This window comes from Enhydra lutris, unplaced genomic scaffold (assembly GCF_002288905.1).
Source record: "Enhydra lutris kenyoni isolate GAN:26980312 unplaced genomic scaffold, ASM228890v2 scaffoldscaffold9, whole genome shotgun sequence".
Classification (NCBI taxonomy): Eukaryota; Metazoa; Chordata; class Mammalia; order Carnivora; family Mustelidae; genus Enhydra; species Enhydra lutris.
The window spans coordinates 23,133,261-23,154,476 of record NW_019154093.1 but is presented as its reverse complement, the minus strand read 5'-3'; the positions used below and the strand labels follow the sequence as shown (position 1 = coordinate 23,154,476).

Below are 21,216 nucleotides of genomic sequence, written 5' to 3'. Positions count from 1 at the left end.
GGATCTAACTGAGGGCTAATGCAATCAGAGAAGACCTCATTAAGTGGGACTTGGATCGGTAAAAATCTTTTTCCTTACTGGCAGGAAATTAAGGATAATCCGTATTTGTAGTAGCATTTTCATATCTTCGCAACATCACTGGATGCCATCTTTATTTTTATCCTTGTTTTCTATATGAAGAAATGGAGTCTCAGAGAGGATCAAGACATTCCATTTAGCAAGTGGCAGAGATGGAACTAGGAACCAGATCTTAGGAAACCAAATACACTTTAAAAAAAAAAAAAAAAGATTTTATTTATTTGACAGAGAGAGACACAGTGAGAGAGGGAACAGAAGCAAGGTAAGTGGGAGAGGGAGAAGCAGCGTTCCCGGGAAGCAGGGAGCCGGATGCGGGCCTTGATTCCAGGACCCTGGGATCTTGACCTGAGGCCAAGGCAGACGCTTAAGGGCTGAGTCACCCAGAAGCCCCCAAATTCACTTTCATAGAGATTATTTTCCATTTCAGTAAAATCAGTGAGTACCTCTGTGGAGAGGGCCACAACATTGTTTGATTTCACTTTCAGGCAGTCGATAAAGAAAATTGGGAGAAATAAGCGCCAATCATTTTGCCAGATCTAAGTGTAAAACCCGGTCAATGGACACTGTTAACTCTTAACGGCTTTATAAAAGACTACGATTCCCAGCACGTCACAAGGTACCTCTGGGAAAACTTCCACTCCCGGCATGCTGTACTTTGGAACTCTGAGTCCCAGAATGCAACGCTCCCTTGCGCCCAGAGCGCCATCGAGACTACAGTTCCCAGCATGCAGCGTCGCCCCCGGTTTCTGGCGTCCCGCTGGACCCTGCTTCGGAGAGACCTTTTGGACTCCAGAGGGCGGGTCCTGAGATCCCAGCTCCCTCTGGGGGACGTGTCCGGGGGCCATTTCTGGCGCGTTAGGCCTGTCCAGACGAAGCCTCGAAGGGACTGGTTGGGCCCTGGCCCGGGCTTCTCTCAGGCAGCGTTTGAGGCAGCCCCAACAGGGTCCTCCTGGGGCCTTTCTCCCTTTGAACAGCGGTGGCGGGCGGGCGCACTGTCTCCTGCACGCCTCAGCGCAGGGACCGCCATCACCATGGCCACGGCTGCGAGTCGGCCCTACGCCGGCGGGTCGCGGGACATCTTGTGGCGCGTGAGTGCTGCGTGCACTGTGGCGCGCGCTCGGCCCGAAGCTGGAGTCGGGCCTGGCGGGCGGACGCGCGCTGAGCGCGCGTGCGCGCCGGGCGGGGGAGGGGCCGGCTCCTGTGTAGCGTGGGGAGCGCGGGGTAGGGGGCGGCCAGAGGGAGTGATTACAGGGATGTGGGGGGTGTCCCGAGTGGAGTCTGGTTGAGGGGTGGGCGGGGCGGCTAGGGAAAGCTGGTTACTAGTGTGCAGTGGCGGGACGTCCTGAGTGCAGACTTGTCATGGGGTGGGAGAGGAGTCCTGAGTGGAAGCTGTTTAGAATGACAGAGATGACCTGCATGGGAACTGGGGGAGGGATTGTCAAGAGTTTTATGCAAGGATGGTGTACCTGGTAGGTGCAAAATGAATAACTTGTTGATCACTTGGCGTAAGAAGTGGGAAAGAATGTCTAGAATTAGAAAGAATATGATGTGGCCTCAGCAGAGGCTGTATCCAAAGCTAAAATTTTGAGTCCTTAAGTCTTGCCTGTTCTTTACCACCTATATTATCAATTACTGATTTTCTATAGATGTACTTCAGAAAATATGACTGCAGTTTTTGTTTTTTTTTCCTCCTTTCTTTCCCATTGCCACTGCCTTCCTTTGTACACTGTGAACTTTGGCTTTGGGCAGGTGTAGTAGACTGCCTCCTAGTTGTCTCTTGTGTGGGTCTTGCCCCCTCTGATCCACCTTCATCATAAGCATGTTGCAAACCCAAGAGTATTTTACCTTCCAAAATGTAAATCCGATTAAAGTAAAGCACGTTCATGCTTCAGACCCCTCAGTATCTCTTCTTTACTCACTTATTCAGTAGTGTATCTTGTACTGCTTAAGTGCTATGCACTGGTGATTCACACATGAATACATTGCGCTAACTGTCCAATAACTGCCATAGCTAACAATTGTAAACACAATTACAGTATGCAGATGATCCCTATAAAATGTATACAACTTTTAGATATTGACATATCAATCAATTAAACCTAAAGAGACAAGTATAAGGCTGGGGCGCCTGGGTGGCTCAGTGGGTTAAAGCCTCTGCCTTTGGCTGGGGTCATGATCCCGGGGTCCTGGGATCAAGCCCTGCATCAGGCTCTCTGCTCAGCGGGGAGCCTGCCTCTCCCTCTCTCTCTCTCTGCCTTCTCTCTGCCTACTTGTGATCTCTGTCTGTCGAATAAATTAATAAATCTTAAAAAAAAAAGAGAGAGACAAGTATAAGTTGTTGTAAAATACAGTTATAAAACTAAGACAATTCCTCTCCTCCCTCAGAGTGTGATGTTTAATGTAGCGTCTGACTCTGACCTAAACGCAAGCATCAGCGGTAGTTGTATGTCATGTTACTAATAGAAGTAACCATTGGAGCTTATAGCTGCACGGGCTATGATCTGGTGTAAATACTAGTGATTGACATCCCATATGAAAAGATAGGATTTGCATAACTGAAATAACTGAAGTAGCTTGACTTCATGATTGAGGGATTTTGTTTGTTTAATTATAGGTTTTGGGCTGGAGGATAGTTGCGAGTATTATCTGGTCAGTGCTGCTTCTACCCGTCTGTACCACAGTATTTATCATCTTCAGCAGCATTGATTTATTTCATCCTATTCAGTGGCTGTCTGGTAAGTGGTGCTCAGTTTGGGGAAATCAAATTTACAGGACCTATTTCTCAACATAAAAGTTGTGTTATGTTTCAGATCATTTGTTTTTAATCACTGCCCCTATTGATGGACATGGCAAAACATTCCCCTTGAGGTGACCTTAAGGCATTTCCTTTATAAATCACCTTTTCACTGTGTAATTATAAGATTAGTAAACCTGTCAGAGATCTGTATTATCATATGAGCAAAAAGATTATTAGAAGACCGCATAACTGAAAACTTAGCTTAATTTTTTTTATGTGTTTGTCTTTTTTGACTGCTTTTTTGACGTTTTCTTTTTTAAGGACCAGAACTGTTTCCTTTGTCTATTTAAAAATTTGGAGTAGAAAATATGACATTTATCTTTTTAAAAAGCCTACCTAAAAATAAGACTACTTCATTTCTGTATTGTGGCTAATAAAAAGATGAGAAGAGAGAAGAGGAGGAAGGAGGTACAGACTAAGAAGCGTAGAGGTGAACACAAAGACTGATGAGGAAGAAAAGCTTGGAGAGGATTAAATGTGGAGATCAAAGTAAAATTACTAAATTTATTAAAGTATGGTCATGTTAATTAATAATAACCTCCAATTATTGCCATGTACTGTATGCCACGTACCGTACTAAGCATCTTAAGTATATTGTTATCCTTCCTACAACCCTATATAATAAAGAAGTAATATCTCTGCTTTATAAATGAGGAGGCTGAGACTAAGGTTATAGAAGCCTGTGCAGACATACAGTCAGTGAGTAACTGAACCAGGATTTGAACATTGGTCTCTGACTTCAAAGCCTGTTTTTCCACTATGCCAACTGGAATTAGAGAGAAGTGTTGCCAGAGTAGGTTTTGAACTCTTTTAAAGTCTTGCCTAAGGCTAAGAAGCACAAATACTCTAGAAATTCTTTTTATTTCCCTCTCCACAACAATAACAAATTCCTTTTGCCTAGGGAAGTGGAAAGTGTGTTGTTAATTTAATTTTCAGAAAAAAAGTGCTAATTTTCAAGGAGTTAGCAGCTTTACCTTGTGGTCTTTGGAGCTATTGCTGCTAAAGAATTGTAGTAGTGTTAAGTTCTTGTTGAGAGATCTCAATCACTTCTTGCGTGGGACCTACGGGGCAGATAAAATTAAGCCATGAGCCAGCATGGGGATGCCAGGTATTTCTGTAACCACCTTCCCTGAACCTGGATCCCTCATTGATCTCAGCGGTCTCGTCACAAGCTTGGAATATTCAGTCCTGAAATCTAGAACCATTACCCATTGTTCAGATTTGGCATTCAAGAAAAAACTTTTTGCCATTTCATGGGTCAGGGATTTTTAATCCTAATAATACTTTCTCTGCAGATGAGATTTGATTTATGCCATTTTTCTCATCAAATGTTACTCATCTCTTTCAACTTTTGCTTCACAAAGTCTTTTTAGAGAAATTGTACTCTTCCCTTATTTCCAGTCACATGAATCAGTTCTTTCATTCTCTTAGCTCAGTATAATGTTGGGGTTTAATTGTGAATCCTTAATAAATACTCTTTTTAGTTTGGGTCAATAAATTATTCTCTTAAAAGTTATTGATTTCATTAAGTTTTAGTCTATTCAGCAAATGTATTTCCTTGCTGTTTTTATTTTTATTTATGTTTTATATATATATGTGTATATATATACACATATATATATGTTTTATACACACACACACACACACACACACATATATATGTTTTAAACTTGGCCAGATTTTTTTAAATGAAATATTGCTTGTTGAACTACTCTAAAATGTGAATATATTAGTATTTTTACAAAGATATCATGATTTTTTGTTTTTTTTTTTAATTCAGCATTTGAATGATTTATGGATTATGCTATTTCCAGAAATGTTACTTTTTTAGTAATAGAAGCTAATTGCATTTGTTAAGAAGAGATCTGAAAAATATTATTTACATTGTAAAAAGAAGCCTTGTTGGTATATTACCAAATGTGGTACTTCTCTGTTTCACATAAGGAAAGACATTTACATATGGTAGTATTTTTCTGATGTTAACATCTGGGTCATCTAAAAGAAATTCTAGTATAATTTTAAAGGACCCAGAGCTTGGTCCAAATAACTCACACTGTAGTTCTTGAGTTGATGTCCTGTGGGACCTGTCAACAGTGGATAAATGAATTCTTGAAAAAAAGATAACTTTTAAAAGGAAAGTTAGTTGTGGTTCAAACCCGTTTTCTGTTGCAATATACTGATCATGACTATATGACTGAATGAACTTACTAATTCATCTCTCTTGTGTTTTAGATTCTTTCAGTGATCTGTATAGTTCCTGTGTAATCTTTTACCTCCTGCTGCTGTCAGTGGTCGTAGTAATAATAAGTATTTTTAATGTGGAGTTCTATGCAGGTGAGTTTTCAGATGTTAATCATCTTAAAAGTATGTGAATTTATATTATTATTATTAATGGCAGGCTCAGCACGTTTTGTATGTGGATGTGTGTAATAGGCTTGTTTTGTGTCAGCCTAAAGTGTACCTACAGAATCATCTGCTTTGAATGTTTTAACTAAAAATTTATTTGAAGGTTTGTTTCTCTCTGTTTGAAGAATATTTAGAAAAAAAAAAAAGAATATTTAGAGCTCTTAGGACAAACATTGTATGATTTCACTTACATAGGAGGTTCTAGAGTCGTCAGATTCTTAAAGACAGAAAGTAGAATGGTGGTTGCCACAGGCTGGGGGAGGAGGGAATGGGGAGCTGTTTGCTGGGCACAGTTGTGGTTGAGGTTGGGGGGAAGGTCTTGAAGTGCATAGTGGCAATGGTTACACAACAGTGTGAGTGTATGTATGCCGCAGAACAAATGCTTAAAAATGGTTAAAATGGAAAAAAAAAATGGTTAACATGGCAAACTTTACTTATGTGTGTTTTACCACAATAAAAAAAATTTAGACCTTTTAATAGTTCACAGCTGCTGTTAAGGCTGTGACTCAGCAGATGTATTATAAAAATAACTCCTTTATAGGGTAGGAGATCAGGACCAGATGATTTCTAAGGTCCTTTTCAAATATAAAAGTCTATAATTCTATAGTTTAAAAAAACCCAATTGTATGTTTTGCCTTGGGAGAATCACCTGCTAGATTCCAGGGCTTTTTCTTTTCCTGTTTTTCTTTTTGCTTTTTGTGCCTTTTCTGATTCCTGTGTCTGTCCTTATGGTACAGTGAGAAGCTTCTTATTTGAGTATAACATCATTCCTCTTTTTAGCTCTTCAGTAGTTGCTTCTTAGAGCTGGTATAAAATTTCCAATCTTACTCTGGGTGTTATAACACATACGCTTTTCCTTTGCTTTCCTAGTCCCTCACTCCTAACTGCTGGATATCTTTTTCTGTTCAAGCCATATACAGATCTCCTTGGCTTATAGCACGTGTTCTTTTACATGGTCCCACATACTTAGGTCATCTTGATGTAGATGCCACACTAGGGCTCTCTGTCTTGTCATTCTTAAAGTCTGATTAGTCACTTTGGCTCATTTCTTCAGCAAGCATTTATGTGCTGTGCATTGTGTGGGGATAAAAGATAAATGTTACGGTCCCAGTTATCCTGAGAGGATCACAATTAATAGGGCGACAGACTAAACATCAAATATATTTAATTACAATACACTGGATAGTATGGGAATATATAATATAGGAGCACCATTTATCCAGCCTGGGAAGCTTCCTGGAGGAGGTGACGCTAAAAGGATGAATTGTATTTATTTGAGAAGGAAGGTAATGATCCAGGGAAAAGGATAGCACGTAAAAAGGCTTAGAGACACGAGAAGCTTTGGTATGTTCAGAGTATTATAAGTCAGTTGCACACTCAGTAGGTCTAATGGGCATTTCTTGCAGGGAAGAAGAGGTGATAGCAGCCTCTTTCTCAAAGTATAAAGCACCTAAGCCCTCTCCCTTCACATGAATTTTCCATCTCTCTACAGTCTCTTCACTTGGAATATATTAAAAGAAGGATATGTATATGGTTAGCTCAGGAAACCCTCTACTAGCTGTTTTCAAGGATCAACATCCCTCCTACCCACACTCACTTACCCAAATACACCCAGAAAACTTATTTTGATTATTTCAGAGGCATTAGAAATTCCTATACAAACATTTATTTTGGTATTCAGTATTGTCATTATTTATGTATTTTGTGGTTTATTTTTTCACAGTTGGACTATATATTGACCAGTTCAAATGCTGAAGTAAAAATAACTTGTCAGAGGACAAGCACTGTCTTTTAAAAATTATGATTTCTTATTTTCTGACACCTAAGAGAGTGGCAGGGTAGACACTATTTGAACTGTCAGGAAATTTTACTTAAAAAGAACTGAAAAATGTTAATCATGCTATCCTTAGGCTTTATCTCTCAGAATCTTTGGTTTTTCTTTTTTGTGTACATCTTTGTGTATTCAACCTTTTCAAAATCTTTTAAGTTCAAATATTTAACTTGGAATTTTTCTGTACTTTACATTGACTCTCTGTTTCTTCCTCCCCTTTGGAATATTTGTGCAAGTATGAGAGGGAATAATAGTTCGGGTCCTCTGACTTCATTCACTGCAGCCTAAAGTCATGGTAATGTGCTTTGTTTACAGTTGTGCCTTCCATTCCCTGCTCCAGACTGGCACTGATAGGGAAGATCATTCACCCCCAGCAGCTCATGCATTCTTTTGTCCATGCTGCAATGGGAATGCTCGTGGCTTGGTGTGCTGTGGTGATAACCAAGGGTCAATACCGTTTCCTTGTGGTTCCCTGCACTGGTACTGAGAGGTAATAGTAAATATATTCTTTTTTTTTTTTTTTTTTAAAGATTTTTTTTATTTATTTGTCAGAGAGAGAGAGGGAGAGAGAGCAAGCACAGGCAGACAGAATGGCAGGCAGAGGCAGAGGGAGAAGCAGGCTCCCTGATGAGCAAGGAGCCCGATGTGGGACTCGATCCCAGGACGCCGGGATCATGACCTGAGCCGAAGGCAGCTGCTTAACCAACTGAGCCACCCAGGCGTCCCAGTAAATATATTCTTTTTATGGAAACTTGTTTAATTACTAAGCCCAAGGTGACCTGCACAGATAAATAGTTTATGGACATTTTTTGCTTTCGAGACTTTTATGGAAGGTGCTTTTATATTTAATATCAAATGTTTTTGATATTTATGTTTGCTGAATTCAACAGGTTTTTTAAAAAACATGATCTATGCAAGGTGCTGTGCTAGGTGCTGTTGGATTTATGAGAGGGATTCATGCATAAACTATAAGGTGCTTGAGATTTACGAACAGGAGGGGAATTAAGCCATGGACACAAACAGGTGTGATAGGAGAGAAATAGGAACTTCTGTGACATGGGATGTAATAAGAAAGTGAGATGTGCACATAAAACCTGTGGCAGTTTAGGAGGCAGGGAAGATCCCTGGCTTCTTGGAGGAGGAGGCATTTAGGTTGGGAGTTTAAGGAAGGATTGTATGGGAAGAATGAAGAAAAAAACTTTAATTACAACTACCTTCTTCAGTAGAGTACTTGTATAATTTTGAAACTGATACAGTTCTTTGGGCAAAGAGCACACACACAGGTCAGGGAGAGAGAAAGGAAAGAGAGAATCTTAGAGAATCTTGAGCAGGCGTCACACCTGACACGGAGCCCAATGGGGCTTGATCTCATGACCCTGAGATCATAGCCTGAGCCGAAATCAAGAGTTGGTCGAGCTCAGCTCACTGAGCCACCCAAGCACCCCATAAACTGTTAACAGTTCTTGAACACATGACATTGATACAAATTTGAGGTTGATATTCTAACTTTAAAAATCAATAAAGATTACAGTAGGGGTGCCTGGGTGTCTCAGTGGGTTAAGCCTCTGCCTTCGGCTCAGGTCGTGATCTCAGGGTCCTGGGATCGAGCCCCACATTGGGCTCACTGCTCAGTGGGGAGCCTGCTTCCCCCCCTCTCTCTCTGCCTACTTGTGATCTGTCTCTCTCTGTCAAATAAGTAAATTTAAAAAAAAAAAAGATTACGGTAGTAATCTTAAGTTCCCTATTTTCTTTCTTCTTCGTTTTTTAGATTTTATTTATTTGAGAGATAGCACGAGTGGGGGATGGAGGGGTAGAGGGAGGGGGAGAACCAGAATCCACGCTGAGCAGGGAGCCCATCTTGGATAGAGTCCTAGGATAGCCCTCTATCCTAGGACCCCAGGATCATGATTTGATGCTGAAGGCAGACACTTAACTGACTGAGCCAGCCAGGCGCCCCTATACTACTGAATATTTAATTTCTTTTTGTCCCTCAGCTACTATTACATAAGGCAGGTTTTTTTTTTTTTCCCTAATGTAATCAATTTTCTTTAGTGAGAAGGGTCCTCGTGAAGGATTGCCCAGTTATAAGAGACAACACAGAGAGAAACCCAAAGTGATGGCATCTCTAGCAGGTCCATAACGTTCAGTTCTAGTTCCTCTGTCTAGATACAGCATACCCACCTGTAAGCAGCATTGGGGACATTCTTACCCTTTTCAGATTTCCAGAGGAAGAGCTAACACGTTAACCTTTAGAGAGGTCAAATTCTCATGCATCAGGGAGAGGGTTTTGTTCATGTCTTGCCCGCATTGAACCTGAAATGAACTATTTTGTTAGAATTTGGGACATTTAATAAGTGATTAAGTCAAGGTTTGAGCCTAAAGAAGTGATATGTGTCCATGACTGTTGAATTAATAACCTGTTTCTCTCCAGTTTAAACAGCCCTGCTGCACAGACCTGCTTAAATGAGTATCACCTTTTTTTCCTACTGGCTGGAGCATTTATGGGTTACAGCTATAGTCTCCTGTATTTTATTAACAACATGAATTATCTGCCATTTCCCATCATACAGGTAAGATAGCATTTGGGTGTTACCTTATGTCAGAATTTGGCAGATGTAAACTTGCCTTGATGTATATATATATATAACTGGCCTCATCTGATTAACTCAACATTTGGTCGGTAAAACTTAGGACTGAGATCATCAAAATGCCATTTGGAGAGGAGAGATATGTCTTCATGAGATTTTAGCATATGTGTGAGAGCCATCACTGCCCTTGCCACTGCCACTCTGAGAATACTGCTTTGGCCCACTCTTTCCCTCCCTGCTAGGTAATGGCAGTGGCCGTGACCTAGCAGGGCTGGGGGAGGATGATGATGACATTCATGCAGTGTACCTCTGTGCAGCTGCCAGCTTCTTTTTGAACCTAAGAACTCATGGGCTTGACGATATGCAAGTAAGTATAGAATGTCAGTTACTGTCTCAAATCTTTTCTAGAACAAGGCACGATGTGTATAAATAAATAAAACAGTTTTGACTAGGACAGTTGGAACTCTCTTTCAGTTAGGTTTTTAAAAATCTAATCTGGTAGGAGCCTTCTGTGCAACTAGAACTACCTCCTAAAGCAGGAGAAAGAAGTATCAGTTGAGATTTCTCCTATGGCGTCAGGGTTCTCCCCAGGCTGTTCCCACTCTTCCTGGCTGTGTTCTTAGTTGCTTCATTCCTGTCCTGTGGCAGGCCAAGGATTGGGCCTTGGAGCAAAAGTCTTAGAAACAGCCCCTTCCCACTAGGACCCAGTCTGGTGGGGAGGGAGTGATGTGTGAACAAATGTGAGAGTAAGGGAGTGTGTAAATTAGGCTTCTCCTGGTTTCCCTGAAGAGCAGTCTGTTGAAAATCCACCTACGGCAGGAGGGAGTGCTCACAGAAAAGGAGCTGGCCCTTACCTCCCTGCAGACCGTGAGTGTATGAAGAAAGAGTCCCAGTTAGAAATTCTTCACATTTTGAGAAGATGAATTAAAAGCGGAGTATCAGCTTTGCCACTTTAAAATTTTATAAGGAAGAAAACCCCTGAAATTCTGTACAGAAATATTCATGCTAAATCATTTTTTATAATATAATTAAGAATATGAAGAAGAAAAATGTTAGAGAAAAATGAAATACCCCCAAATACCTTGCTCCTTCCTGAACCTCAGTTGAAAGCAACCATTTGTTTAACATCACATATAGGCAGTAGAGTAAATGTAGTGGCAGGCCAGTAATTGACAGTACAAATAAATTGTTCCTACCATGGGGCGCCTGGGTGGCTCAGTGGGTTAAGCCTCTGCCTTCGGCTCAGGTCATCTCAGGATCCTGGGATCGAGCCCCGCATCAGGCTCTCTGCTCAGCAGGGAGTCTGCTTCCCCCCTCTCTCTCTGCCTGCCTCTCTGCCTACTTGTAATCTCCATCTGTCAAATAAATAAATAAAATCTTTAAAAAAAAAAAAATTGTTCCTACCATGCAATGTCACATTTGCCTACTAAATTTGCCTACTAATTTTTTTGTAATTTCGTTTGACTAAATTTTAGATTTATTCTTGTATCCCAGAAGTTTCTCTTCTGATGGTAATATTTAGCTTTGACTTCAGGTTCAACTCTGGCAGAAGCTTAGCTTATAACATTTGGTCATTCACTATTTGGCCAAAAAAATGTTTTGGGGGCATCTCTTGGAACCATAAGTGTATAGTGCTATTTGGTCTGCCCAGCTGGGTGCTCTCTCCAGCCTGCGGATGGTTGGAATAGGGTTTTTGTTTGTTTGTTTGTTTGTTTGTTTTAAGATTTTATTTATTTATTTGACAGAGATCACAAGTAGGCAGAGAGGCAGGCAGAGAGAGAGAGAGGGAAGCAGGCTCCCTGCTGAGCAGAGAGCCTGATGTGGGGCTCGATCCCTAGACCCTGAGATCATGACCTGAGCTGAAGGCAGAGGCTTAACCCACTGAGCCACCCAGGCGCCCTGGAATAGGGGTTTTGTTGGGTGGGTGCAATAGAATAAGGGAGGTCAGGATTTTGGCAGGAGCAGTTGAAATGATGAATCTTTGTGCCCAGGATCATAGCTTCTCATCTATCACATTTGTAACTGCCTTTGTTTGCCCAGCTGGGTATATTTGCCTCCTCAGAAGATTGAGGGGGAAGAAGGACACCATACCTTAGCTTTCCAACATACCAGAGCCTGATCTACGTTATATGACCTTCCCTTATGTACTTTAAGTTGCTAAGGAAAGCAGGATTGATTTTTCAGGAAATTGTAAGCTCAGTGTAAGATCAGACCTATTTTTTCTTCTGAACCTCCATAAAGTGATATGATGGCAGTAGCCATTTACTTTTTTTCTTGAACTGGGCAAGCTGACCGGAGAATGTTAGACCTTAAAAAAAAATTATTTTTTATTACTTTTTTACAAACAGTAACAACCATTATTATTAGCATCATCATCATTATTTTTTGTGGTGTTAGATTACTTCCTAAGAGTATAGCGGTAACATTTCAATTAAAAAAATATTCAAATATTATAGATAAAATGAAAATTCCTTTGGCCATTCTGGGGCCAATCTCAGTCTTTACCTCAGAGATAATTGTGACCAGTTTAGTGTATATTCTGCTAGACCCTTTCCTGTACATTTACATATAGAGTGCCTCTAACGCTATGTATCTTGTCAGGTGGAGCTTCCATAAACAGTTTTATATTATCCCTATCATTCAGTAACTACTGTTTTCACGTAACTGTGAAAGATTAGGTCTTTTTGGAGATCTAATTCTAAGCAGTTTACCATTAGCCTATTAATTTTTCTTTAAACTAGCCTGTAGTTCTAAAGCCAGTTCCATTTATCAAACTCTTAATGACAGGCTGATAGGGAGAAGCAGAACATTAGCGTGGAGTAGAGGACAAAGAAGTGGATGAACAACAAGACAGGGCTTGGCAAGTTCTAGGACAACAAGACTGAAAGTATTAAATGAGATAAGATTTATAGAGCCTGGCATATAGTAAATCCTCTGTAGAGGGTAGTTTCTAGCCAAATAACAGAAGAAACCCAAAAGGGAATTGAAAAACACTTCAGCTGGGAAGCAATAAGAGGGTATATTAGCTGTTCTCTGCATATCTACTGAAATGCCTACCTGCTTCCCTCTCCTCTTTGGACCCTTGTGAGTAATGGTTGAGGTGAGAGCTTCAGTGGGAATAGTATAGGAACTATATTCTTTTTACTGGGGGTGGTGGTGGTGTCAAGAAGGTTAGCATCCAGTGGCTGCATGGAATTGTGCAGTTCCATATCTCAGACTTTGAATATATCCAAATAAACCAGGATTCTTGAAGCTGTGTGGTTAGTGACCAAGTATTCATATGGGCTGCTTTTGGCAAAGATACTGTAGGAGTTCACAGACATGGTATGAAGATAAAACTTTTACCTGTATACTATACTGTGTACTGTAATTATTTGCTCTTCTTTAGCTTCTGAATTTCCTTAAAGAAGGAACAGTCATAATAGCAGCATAAAAGAAGACCAGAATTTGGGAAATTCATCTTTGCTGCATTAAATTTCCTTAGGTTCTTTCCAATAATTTAAAAATATTTTTTTCCATTGGTATTTTTGGGGCAGGAATGGGAGGGGGGGCAAATACTCTTTATTTCACAAGAAGCTTAGTTTTATCAGGAAAAAAGCATTTCGCATTTTTTCTTAATTGATATTTCTTTCTTAGATTGTTAGAATTGAAGGTACTACTCATTAGTGCACTGTCCAGCTGGGTCAGCCTTCTTACCGCACACATAATTGGAGGCATGCCTTGCTCAGTGCTGCAGATAGAAGCACTAGAACTCAGGTCTCCTGACTCAGTCTAGTGTCTTCTTCTGCCTCCTATTTTTCTTGCAGATAGCATTTAAAAACAGTTAGTGTAGAGGCAGTGTGTACATTATATTTAAGATTACATTCTCTGAAACTGGCCTGCCTGAATTAAAATGTCAGGTTTTCCTTTTGCTAGCTGGTAAGTTGGTTCAGTGTGCCTCAGTTTTCTCATAAATAAGATGCAGATAATAATGGAACCTTCTTTATAGGGTTGTGCTTAGAACAGTACCTGGTACGTGCTAAAGAACCAAAGAATGTTAGCTGCTGTTGTTCTGGTCATATGTTTTTTGTGCTTACTCCGTCTCTGTAGTCCTTAGTATAAGTATAGATCAGTATTGTTAATAATGTCATTTCTGACATTATACAACATGAGGTGTTGTATAATGTAAATATTAAATATTTTATCATCAGAAATTACTGATTTTTTAACCTCTGGAATAAACTTTGTCTTTTTATACAGTGATTATGTTTTTTTATATGTGGACTGTTTTAGTTATGTGCTTGCTTTAAAATAAAATTGAACTTCTACTTGGATGTGTCATTTGATTCTGTTTTTCTTCTTTTTTCATAGCAATACAAATTCTTACGCTTCAGGAGATCTCTGCTCTTGTTAGTTAAGCATAGTTGTGTGGAGTCACTGTTCCTGGTTAGGAATTTTTGCATCCTGTATTATTTTCTTGGTAAGAATTTCTGCTTTTTGATACAGTGTATGTGTTAGCTCATTGCTCAGAAAATGTCAGTTGCAAAGTCATTTTTGATTGTATTTGTATGTTTCTTAATTGTAGGTATGTGATTAGTCCAACTGATTCATTGTTTAGATTTTCATAGAGTATTTAGTTAAAGAACAATATTGTTAAAGAAAATTTGGTATATACATACAGTGGGATATAATTCAACCTTAAAAAAGGAAGGTAATCCTGTCACAAGCTACAACATGGATGAACCTTGAGGACATACTAAGTGAAATAAGCCACTTGCAAAAAGACAAATACTGCATGATTCTACTTATCTGAGGTATTATTTGAGCAGTGAGACTCTTAGAAACAGAAAGTAGAATTGTGCTTGGCAGGGCTGTGTGGGAAGGGGAACAGGAGGGTTGTTGCTTGGTGGGTAGAGAGTTTCAGTTTGCAAGATAAAAAAGTTCACGGATCCGTTGCACAAATTGCATATAGTGTGTGTACACTTAAGGTTAAGATGATAAATTTTGTTATGTGGTTTTTACTATAATAAAAAATGCTTTTTAAAAAAATATTGTATATTATTCTATAAATAACCTACTCCTTTTTATAACTTTTTGTAACTTGGTACTAATATATTAGAAATATCCTGCTGCTGAGGGAACCTTACAGAATTTGTTAACATGAATTCTAAGTACAAAAATAGATGTACTTATTTAATATGATGAGCAGTTCAAGTTGAGTGGAAAACATTAAGCTCAATAGCAACACATAATAATATATAAACAAAATTCAACATCCTAAAATACTCTTTTCAGACTATAGGTTTCCCCCACCATCTGAAAGTAGAGAGTTCCTATGAAACCTTCTGTAAGCCAAATGGCACCAAGTAAAGAAGCAATTAGCTTTAATTTATATGGAAAGATCTTTGAGCATCTCCAAACCCCCAAAATAACCTCTCTTAGGCTTTTCTAATGCCTTCGGACACATCTTGCTAACTGATGCACAAAGCAAATGGGGATAAAGCACAGATGCTCACAGACACAGTTGAAAGCTCTGGAGGCTTGATGCTGAGATGCTGAGTGTACTTCGCAGGTTAGGAACTTGGCTGCACCCCTCTCACCATTCAGGATGCCCTGCTTCTGTGCCATGACAGCTCTGGCTTGGGACAAAACAAGTGCTGAATGCTGTTTTCCCTTTTGTGCCTTATTTGTAAATTTGGATTTCTTTCAGTTGTGAAAACAGGTGCTAGCATAGGCCTTTCATTAAAGTGAAGTGACATAACAAACTTTGGAAAAGCAGGGGATACCTATATAACTTTCTGCTCCTACTTTTTTCTATGGAATAATTTTAGAGTTGTTCTCACTGGGCATAGGCCGTTCTGTTGTCTCCTTCCTTCACTTGTAGTTTATATAACCCATTTTTCTACATTGCCCTTATAATTGTCATTTAATGTTAACACTTGGTTGTTTTTTATTAACCTGCTACCATGAGCCTGGATGTTCCCAACAATTGTATTGTACAACTGGGCTGACGTAGCAGCCAGTCAGCATTTCCGTGGTCAGCTGTATCTTCTATAACCCACTTACGTTCCATTCAGGTTTCATTTCAAATGTTACCACTTTTCATTTCTTTGTTGCACTTTAGTCTTTTTGGCCAGTGTCCTCTTTCACTTATTCGTTTTTGTAAAATGTTGTGTGGGCTTTTCAGGGAGACAAAGAGGCAGCACAATTACATGTTTTGCTGTCTGTGCCTGAACTGAATGACCAGTCACCAACAGACTTAGAAAGAAGGGATGTGATTAGTCACAAATTATGGTGTGTATCCATTATCTACATACTGATTTGTGTACTGAAAAGCTAGAAGTACTATGTTCAGTTGCTCACAGTAAATATACTGTGGTAACTGAAATTTGAATTGTGTTGTTGGGGGACTGTTGTGATTTAACTTAACTACCACTGAAATATGACTGAAATATGTACGTAATCTGACCCATGCAAAGCAAGGACTTCTGTATTTAGAAATTATTCTCTTTTCCTGACCATTTTTTAAAAAAAAGATTTATTTGTTTATTTTAGGGAGAGTGGGAGTCTTAGGGAGCGGAAGGAGAGAGAATCTCAAGTAGACTCCCTGCTGAGCACAGAACGTCAGGCTTGATCTCACAGCCAAGGGCTGAGGTCATGACCTGCGCTGAAATCAAGAATTGAATGCCTAACTGATGGAGCCTTTTAGGCACTCCTTCTGCCCACTCCTAATCAAAAATGTAGCATTCTGACCGAGGTCTTAGTGTCTACTTGGTCATCTCATCAACCTCATACTAAAGCATGGTTAAGATTTGCTGTATTAACTTTTTATGTTCATAGCATGGTATTTTTTTCCTTTCAGGCCATATTCCCAAAGCTTGGATTAGCACCGCTATGGATCTTCAGATAGATGAGTAAGTGACAGGTGAAAAGTCTGATTTTTAACGCTGCTAGTTTCCATCCTTTTTAGGTGTTTGCCACTTCCTGATGGTGGTGTTCAGATTTAGCCTTTAAATAATTGTGTTCATTTTGGAATAAACCTGGCTCACATAATTTAAAATTCCAGTGCCATAAAACAGGGTATACAGTAAAAAAGAATCCTTTTGCTCCAGTCTCTGGTCACCCAGTTCCTCTACCTGGAAGTCAGCAATGATAATTTGTTCTTCGTTAGATATAACTTTTATATTATGAAAACGTGAGCTTCTTGAGTTGCACTCTTTTGCTTTTCTCCTCAGTCATCATCATTCTCTGCTATATTGTAGTAGGCGAGCACAGTGCTATGGTATTATTCTAATTTTGCCTCTAAGGAAGCCAAAATTGAGCAGGGTCATGCGATCAGTTGAAGGTCATTAAGTGGCAATCAAGGGGTAGCACTCAGGTGTATTGTTCTAGTTATTCCCAATGTACTTTGCACATAGTTAAAGCTTTAATCTTTACTTGGCAAGTAAGTGTAAATTTCTCTAGTAGTATTTGTTCTTTTAATTATTGATTATTCTACTGTGAGGTTTTTTTGTGCATTGTATATGGATTTAACTAATACCATTTTTCGGGAGTGAAGATACTGATATTTGTGGGTGCTTAATATATTATGGTTCCTACTTTGTGAATTTCAATTTCTAACTTTAAAAATTCCTAGGTAAAATTTAGTTTTGTCTTTTGCTTAATTGCTAGATATGAAACTAAATGCATGGGTCATTTATTATGTTAATCCGAATTTTACATTGGGTCAAACGGAAAAAGAAAAATAATGATAATTTTATTGTAATTTAATATAGTACTTTTTTCTTTCTTTCACTTAAAATGTATTTTGTTCATATGGCAGTGCCTAATATACTGTCCTTAATACATGGTGGGCCCTCAATAAAGATTTACTAAAGGGGCGCCTAGGTGGCTCAGTGGGTTAAAGCCTCTGCCTTTGGCTCGTGTCATGGTCCCAGGGTTCTGGGATTGAGCCCTGCATCGGGCTCTCTGCTCATCAGGGAGTCTGCTTCCCTATCACTCTGCCTGCCTCTCTGCCTACTTGTGGTCTCTGTCAAATAAATTTAAAAAAAACTTAAAAAAATTTACTAAAAATCTGAAAATAGCTTGCTTCTTCCCAGGAAATGTTAAGTTCTATGCTGGGCACTCCTAATATAAGGTGTTTCAAATCTCATAATAGCCATAAGAGGTAGAAAGAAATTATGCCACTATTATATGGAAGAAGAAGTTGAGGTGGGTTAGGTCAACCAGTTAACATAATCACAGCACTGATAAATGGCAGAGCCAGAGGTTCTAATCCTGTTTTTAAAATTGCTAGTTGTGGGCGCCTGGGTCGCTCTGTGGGTTAAGCCTCTGCCTTCGGCTCAGGTGATGATCCCAGGGTCCTGGGATCAAGCCCCACATCAGGCTCTCTGCTCAGCGGGGAGCCTGCTTCCTCCTCTCTCTCTGCCTGCCTCTCTGCCTACTTGTGATCTCTCTCTCTGTCAAATTAATAAATAGTATCTTTTTTTAAAAATTGCTAGTTGTGTGGTTGTAGGGCTATGATGACTTTGCCTATTGATCTATTTAATGTTTTGGTAAAACAGTGAGTGTTCACTTTATTTAGCTTTTTTTTTTTTTTTTAAAAGATTGTATTTGAGAGAGAGAGACAGAGAGTGCATGTGTGGTATGGGGAGGGGCAGAGTAAGAGGGACGGGTGGATTGCCGGCTGAGCACAGAGCCCCATGGGGCTGATCCTAGGACCCCAAGATCATGACCTGAGCTGAAATCAGATCCTCAACAAAATGAGCTACCCAGGTGTCCTTTAAGCCTTCTAACAGTTTCTTAAATCATTTTAAAAGTGAAGATTGTGATTTTTAGATAGTGCCATGTCCTGTTAACTACTGTGGAACTGTTTTTAGGGTGTACAGATAGAGCTGAAATCTGGCCCAGGAGAGGTGCTAGTTGAATGGTTATGTATCAAATTACAAAGTAACAATAGTAAAATTTTACCCAGCCTCTAGGGGTTGGTTTATAGGCTTGACTCATTCTTCCTTCATAGTAAATGACAGTGAAGATTTGGAACAGAAGAAACTAAGCACAAATTTAGGTCTGTTCCTCCTTTAAGGCTCCCTTATGTAGTTCATAAGACGGTATCAGGGAGAGAATTTTATGGGGTGCAAAAGGAAAGGCATCTATATCACCATTATTATTTAGAAGTAAGATTTATTTGTTTTTCATTATGAGGCCCAAGTCTATTAAATGCTTAGATTGTATTTTCCTCATAGGATTAAACAGTAATTTCTGCTTTCATAGGCAGTTTCACAGGCCTCTTGACACTGTGCGTGGCCTCCTCAATCTCTCGTTACTCTACCATGTCTGGCTATGTGGTGTCTTTCTTCTGATGACTTGGTATATCTCATGGATACTCTTCAAAATCTTTGCCACAGAGGTTTGTATTGAGTTTTTTGTTAATGCTTTTGTGTTTGGGAGTGCACAGACTTATTTATAGCAGAGCACTGAGCAGTGTGCTCTTGTGCCCAGAGCCATTTTGAGTAAGTTGGGTTTCAGTCTCTTTTCTGAGACATCATTTGTGTGTCTGCTGTCTGTCTGTGTCTGTAAGGAACAGTGTTACTGTTCCTGGTTTTTGGCAACTAAACTGAGTGAACTGCTAGTGGAGCTTACTTTGTTTTATCTGTAGTGTAATTCTATTCTGAAGGTTTCCATTTCTCTACTGAGCACATACTAAATGCCTGAATTTTAAATCAGTTTTCTGTGCTATTGATATTACTACTATTAAAATATTTAATGTAAGACAATAATTGTTCTTTGAGAGAAAGTTTTAAATTTTGTATTGAAATGATTTTAAATGAATGGGATTTCCATTGTCTTTGTCATCCAAGTGTTTGTCTTAGAAAATGAATGTTTCATTTACCATCTCTGTAGGTTTGTATCCTCTGTAGGTTTGTATCAGTGGCTTCAGAGAATATTTGTTTCTATTTTTGGCAGCCAGGGATCTAATAAAATTGGGAAAGTAACATTTTGGAAAGTAGTGTGTTTGGGTATATTTAATTTTAATGCAACCTGTTATTAAAATACTGAAGATACTAATTTGTTGTGTTATCTCCTGTTGTAATAAATTACCATTAGTGTGAAGTTACTGAATGTAATAAAGTCAAGAAAATCATCATTTCATAGTCTTTATATTTGATTATATTTGATAGGCTCATCTGTTCCCTGTTCAGCCACCATTTTCAGAAGAGTCAGATGAATGCCTCCCAAAGGTTTTAAACAGCAATCCACCGCTCATTGTTAAGGTACCTGAACTTACATTTTGTGTCTTCATACAGTCACCTCTAACTTGTCTTACGGAATGGACTTAATATGCAGTGTATCTGATACATTTTTTGAGGGCCTAGAATATTCTAGTACCAATATTGTAAAAAATCAAGTACATGCTACATTGAATGCTCTTTACTTTTTCAGTTTTTATTCCAAGTGACTAAAATACAAGAATATATTTCAGTGTATTTGTACAAGCTAAACTAAACTGTATTTAGGACAGATATAAAAATAGTTCCAACCATGAAATACCATGATATACAACCATGTGCGTTAGCTTTTCACAAACTCCTCATGGTAGCAAAACAAAGTACCGTCTTTCGTTTGTTTGTTTTGTTGTTGTTGCTGTTGTTTTTATCATGAGTCAAGGTGTATTTTTACTCATGTAGTATTGTTGGCTGTTATGATCAAAGGTAGGTGTACACATACAGTGAACTCAAAATAGATAATGATAATGATCCTAAAATCAATTTTATTCTTTTAATTTTATTTTTTAAAAAGATTTAATTTATTTATTTGACAGACAGATATCACAAGTAGGCAGAGAGGCAGGCAGAGAGAGAGAGAGAGGAGGAAGCAGGCTCCCTGCCGAGCAGAGAGCCCGACTCGGGGCTCGATTCCAGGACTCTGGGATCATGACCCGAGCCAGAGGCAGAGGCTTTAACCCACTGAGCCACCCAGGCGCTCCCTAAAATAAATTTTAATGAAAAGAGTTTAAAGAAGCTGTAGTAAGTTCACAAATTAAACTAACTGAGAATAACTTGTTTTGATTTAAATTGCATTTTGAAATTTTAAAGTAGATCTATAATATATGTGATCCTGTTAAGAGATCATAGTGCTTAAAAAAAAATTTGAAGAAAATGGAACCCAGAGTTTGGAATACACTCTAGAAAAGTTGTAAATTGATAAGAAAATGACCCACTGAGGTTCTGATTATCTTTAAACATCACTTATGACTAATTTATTAGATAAAACAAATATATCAGGTACTCATTGTGTTACTTAACAAATCTGTATTCACTTGGTAGATGTCAGTCACTGCTAGTTGCTTAAGGCATAATAATGAATTAGATGTAGCATAGCCTAATGGAAAAGGCAGATATACAAACTAATGAAAATTTACTGTGGTAAGTGCAGTGGGAACCACTTATTCTGCTTAGAACCAAAACAAGAAACCTTCACAGAAGTTATGGTGTCTTGAATGATGAGTGAAGGGGTTTGCCAGGAGACAAAATGAT

The 21,216-nt window shown here is 39.0% G+C and overlaps 1 protein-coding gene across 2 annotated transcripts in view; it reads left to right on the top strand.

The window, feature by feature from the left end:
- Positions 1-1,036: 1,036 nt before the first annotated feature.
- Positions 1,037-21,216, top strand: part of LOC111143425 (NDC1 transmembrane nucleoporin) — a 43,447-nt gene continuing 23,267 nt past the window's right edge. Inside the window, exons 1-9 of one of the 2 annotated variants that reach the window (XM_022497159.1) lie at positions 1,037-1,166; positions 2,693-2,813; positions 5,108-5,209; positions 7,428-7,602; positions 9,544-9,682; positions 14,051-14,159; positions 16,542-16,593; positions 18,953-19,088; positions 19,861-19,953. In XM_022497159.1, the coding sequence (XP_022352867.1) occupies positions 1,110-1,166; positions 2,693-2,813; positions 5,108-5,209; positions 7,428-7,602; positions 9,544-9,682; positions 14,051-14,159; positions 16,542-16,593; positions 18,953-19,088; positions 19,861-19,953 (984 nt within the window). In that variant the 5' untranslated portion in view covers positions 1,037-1,109. The remainder of the gene's footprint in view (positions 1,167-2,692; positions 2,814-5,107; positions 5,210-7,427; positions 7,603-9,543; positions 9,683-14,050; positions 14,160-16,541; positions 16,594-18,952; positions 19,089-19,860; positions 19,954-21,216) is intronic. The other variant, XM_022497160.1, reaches the window with a different exon arrangement.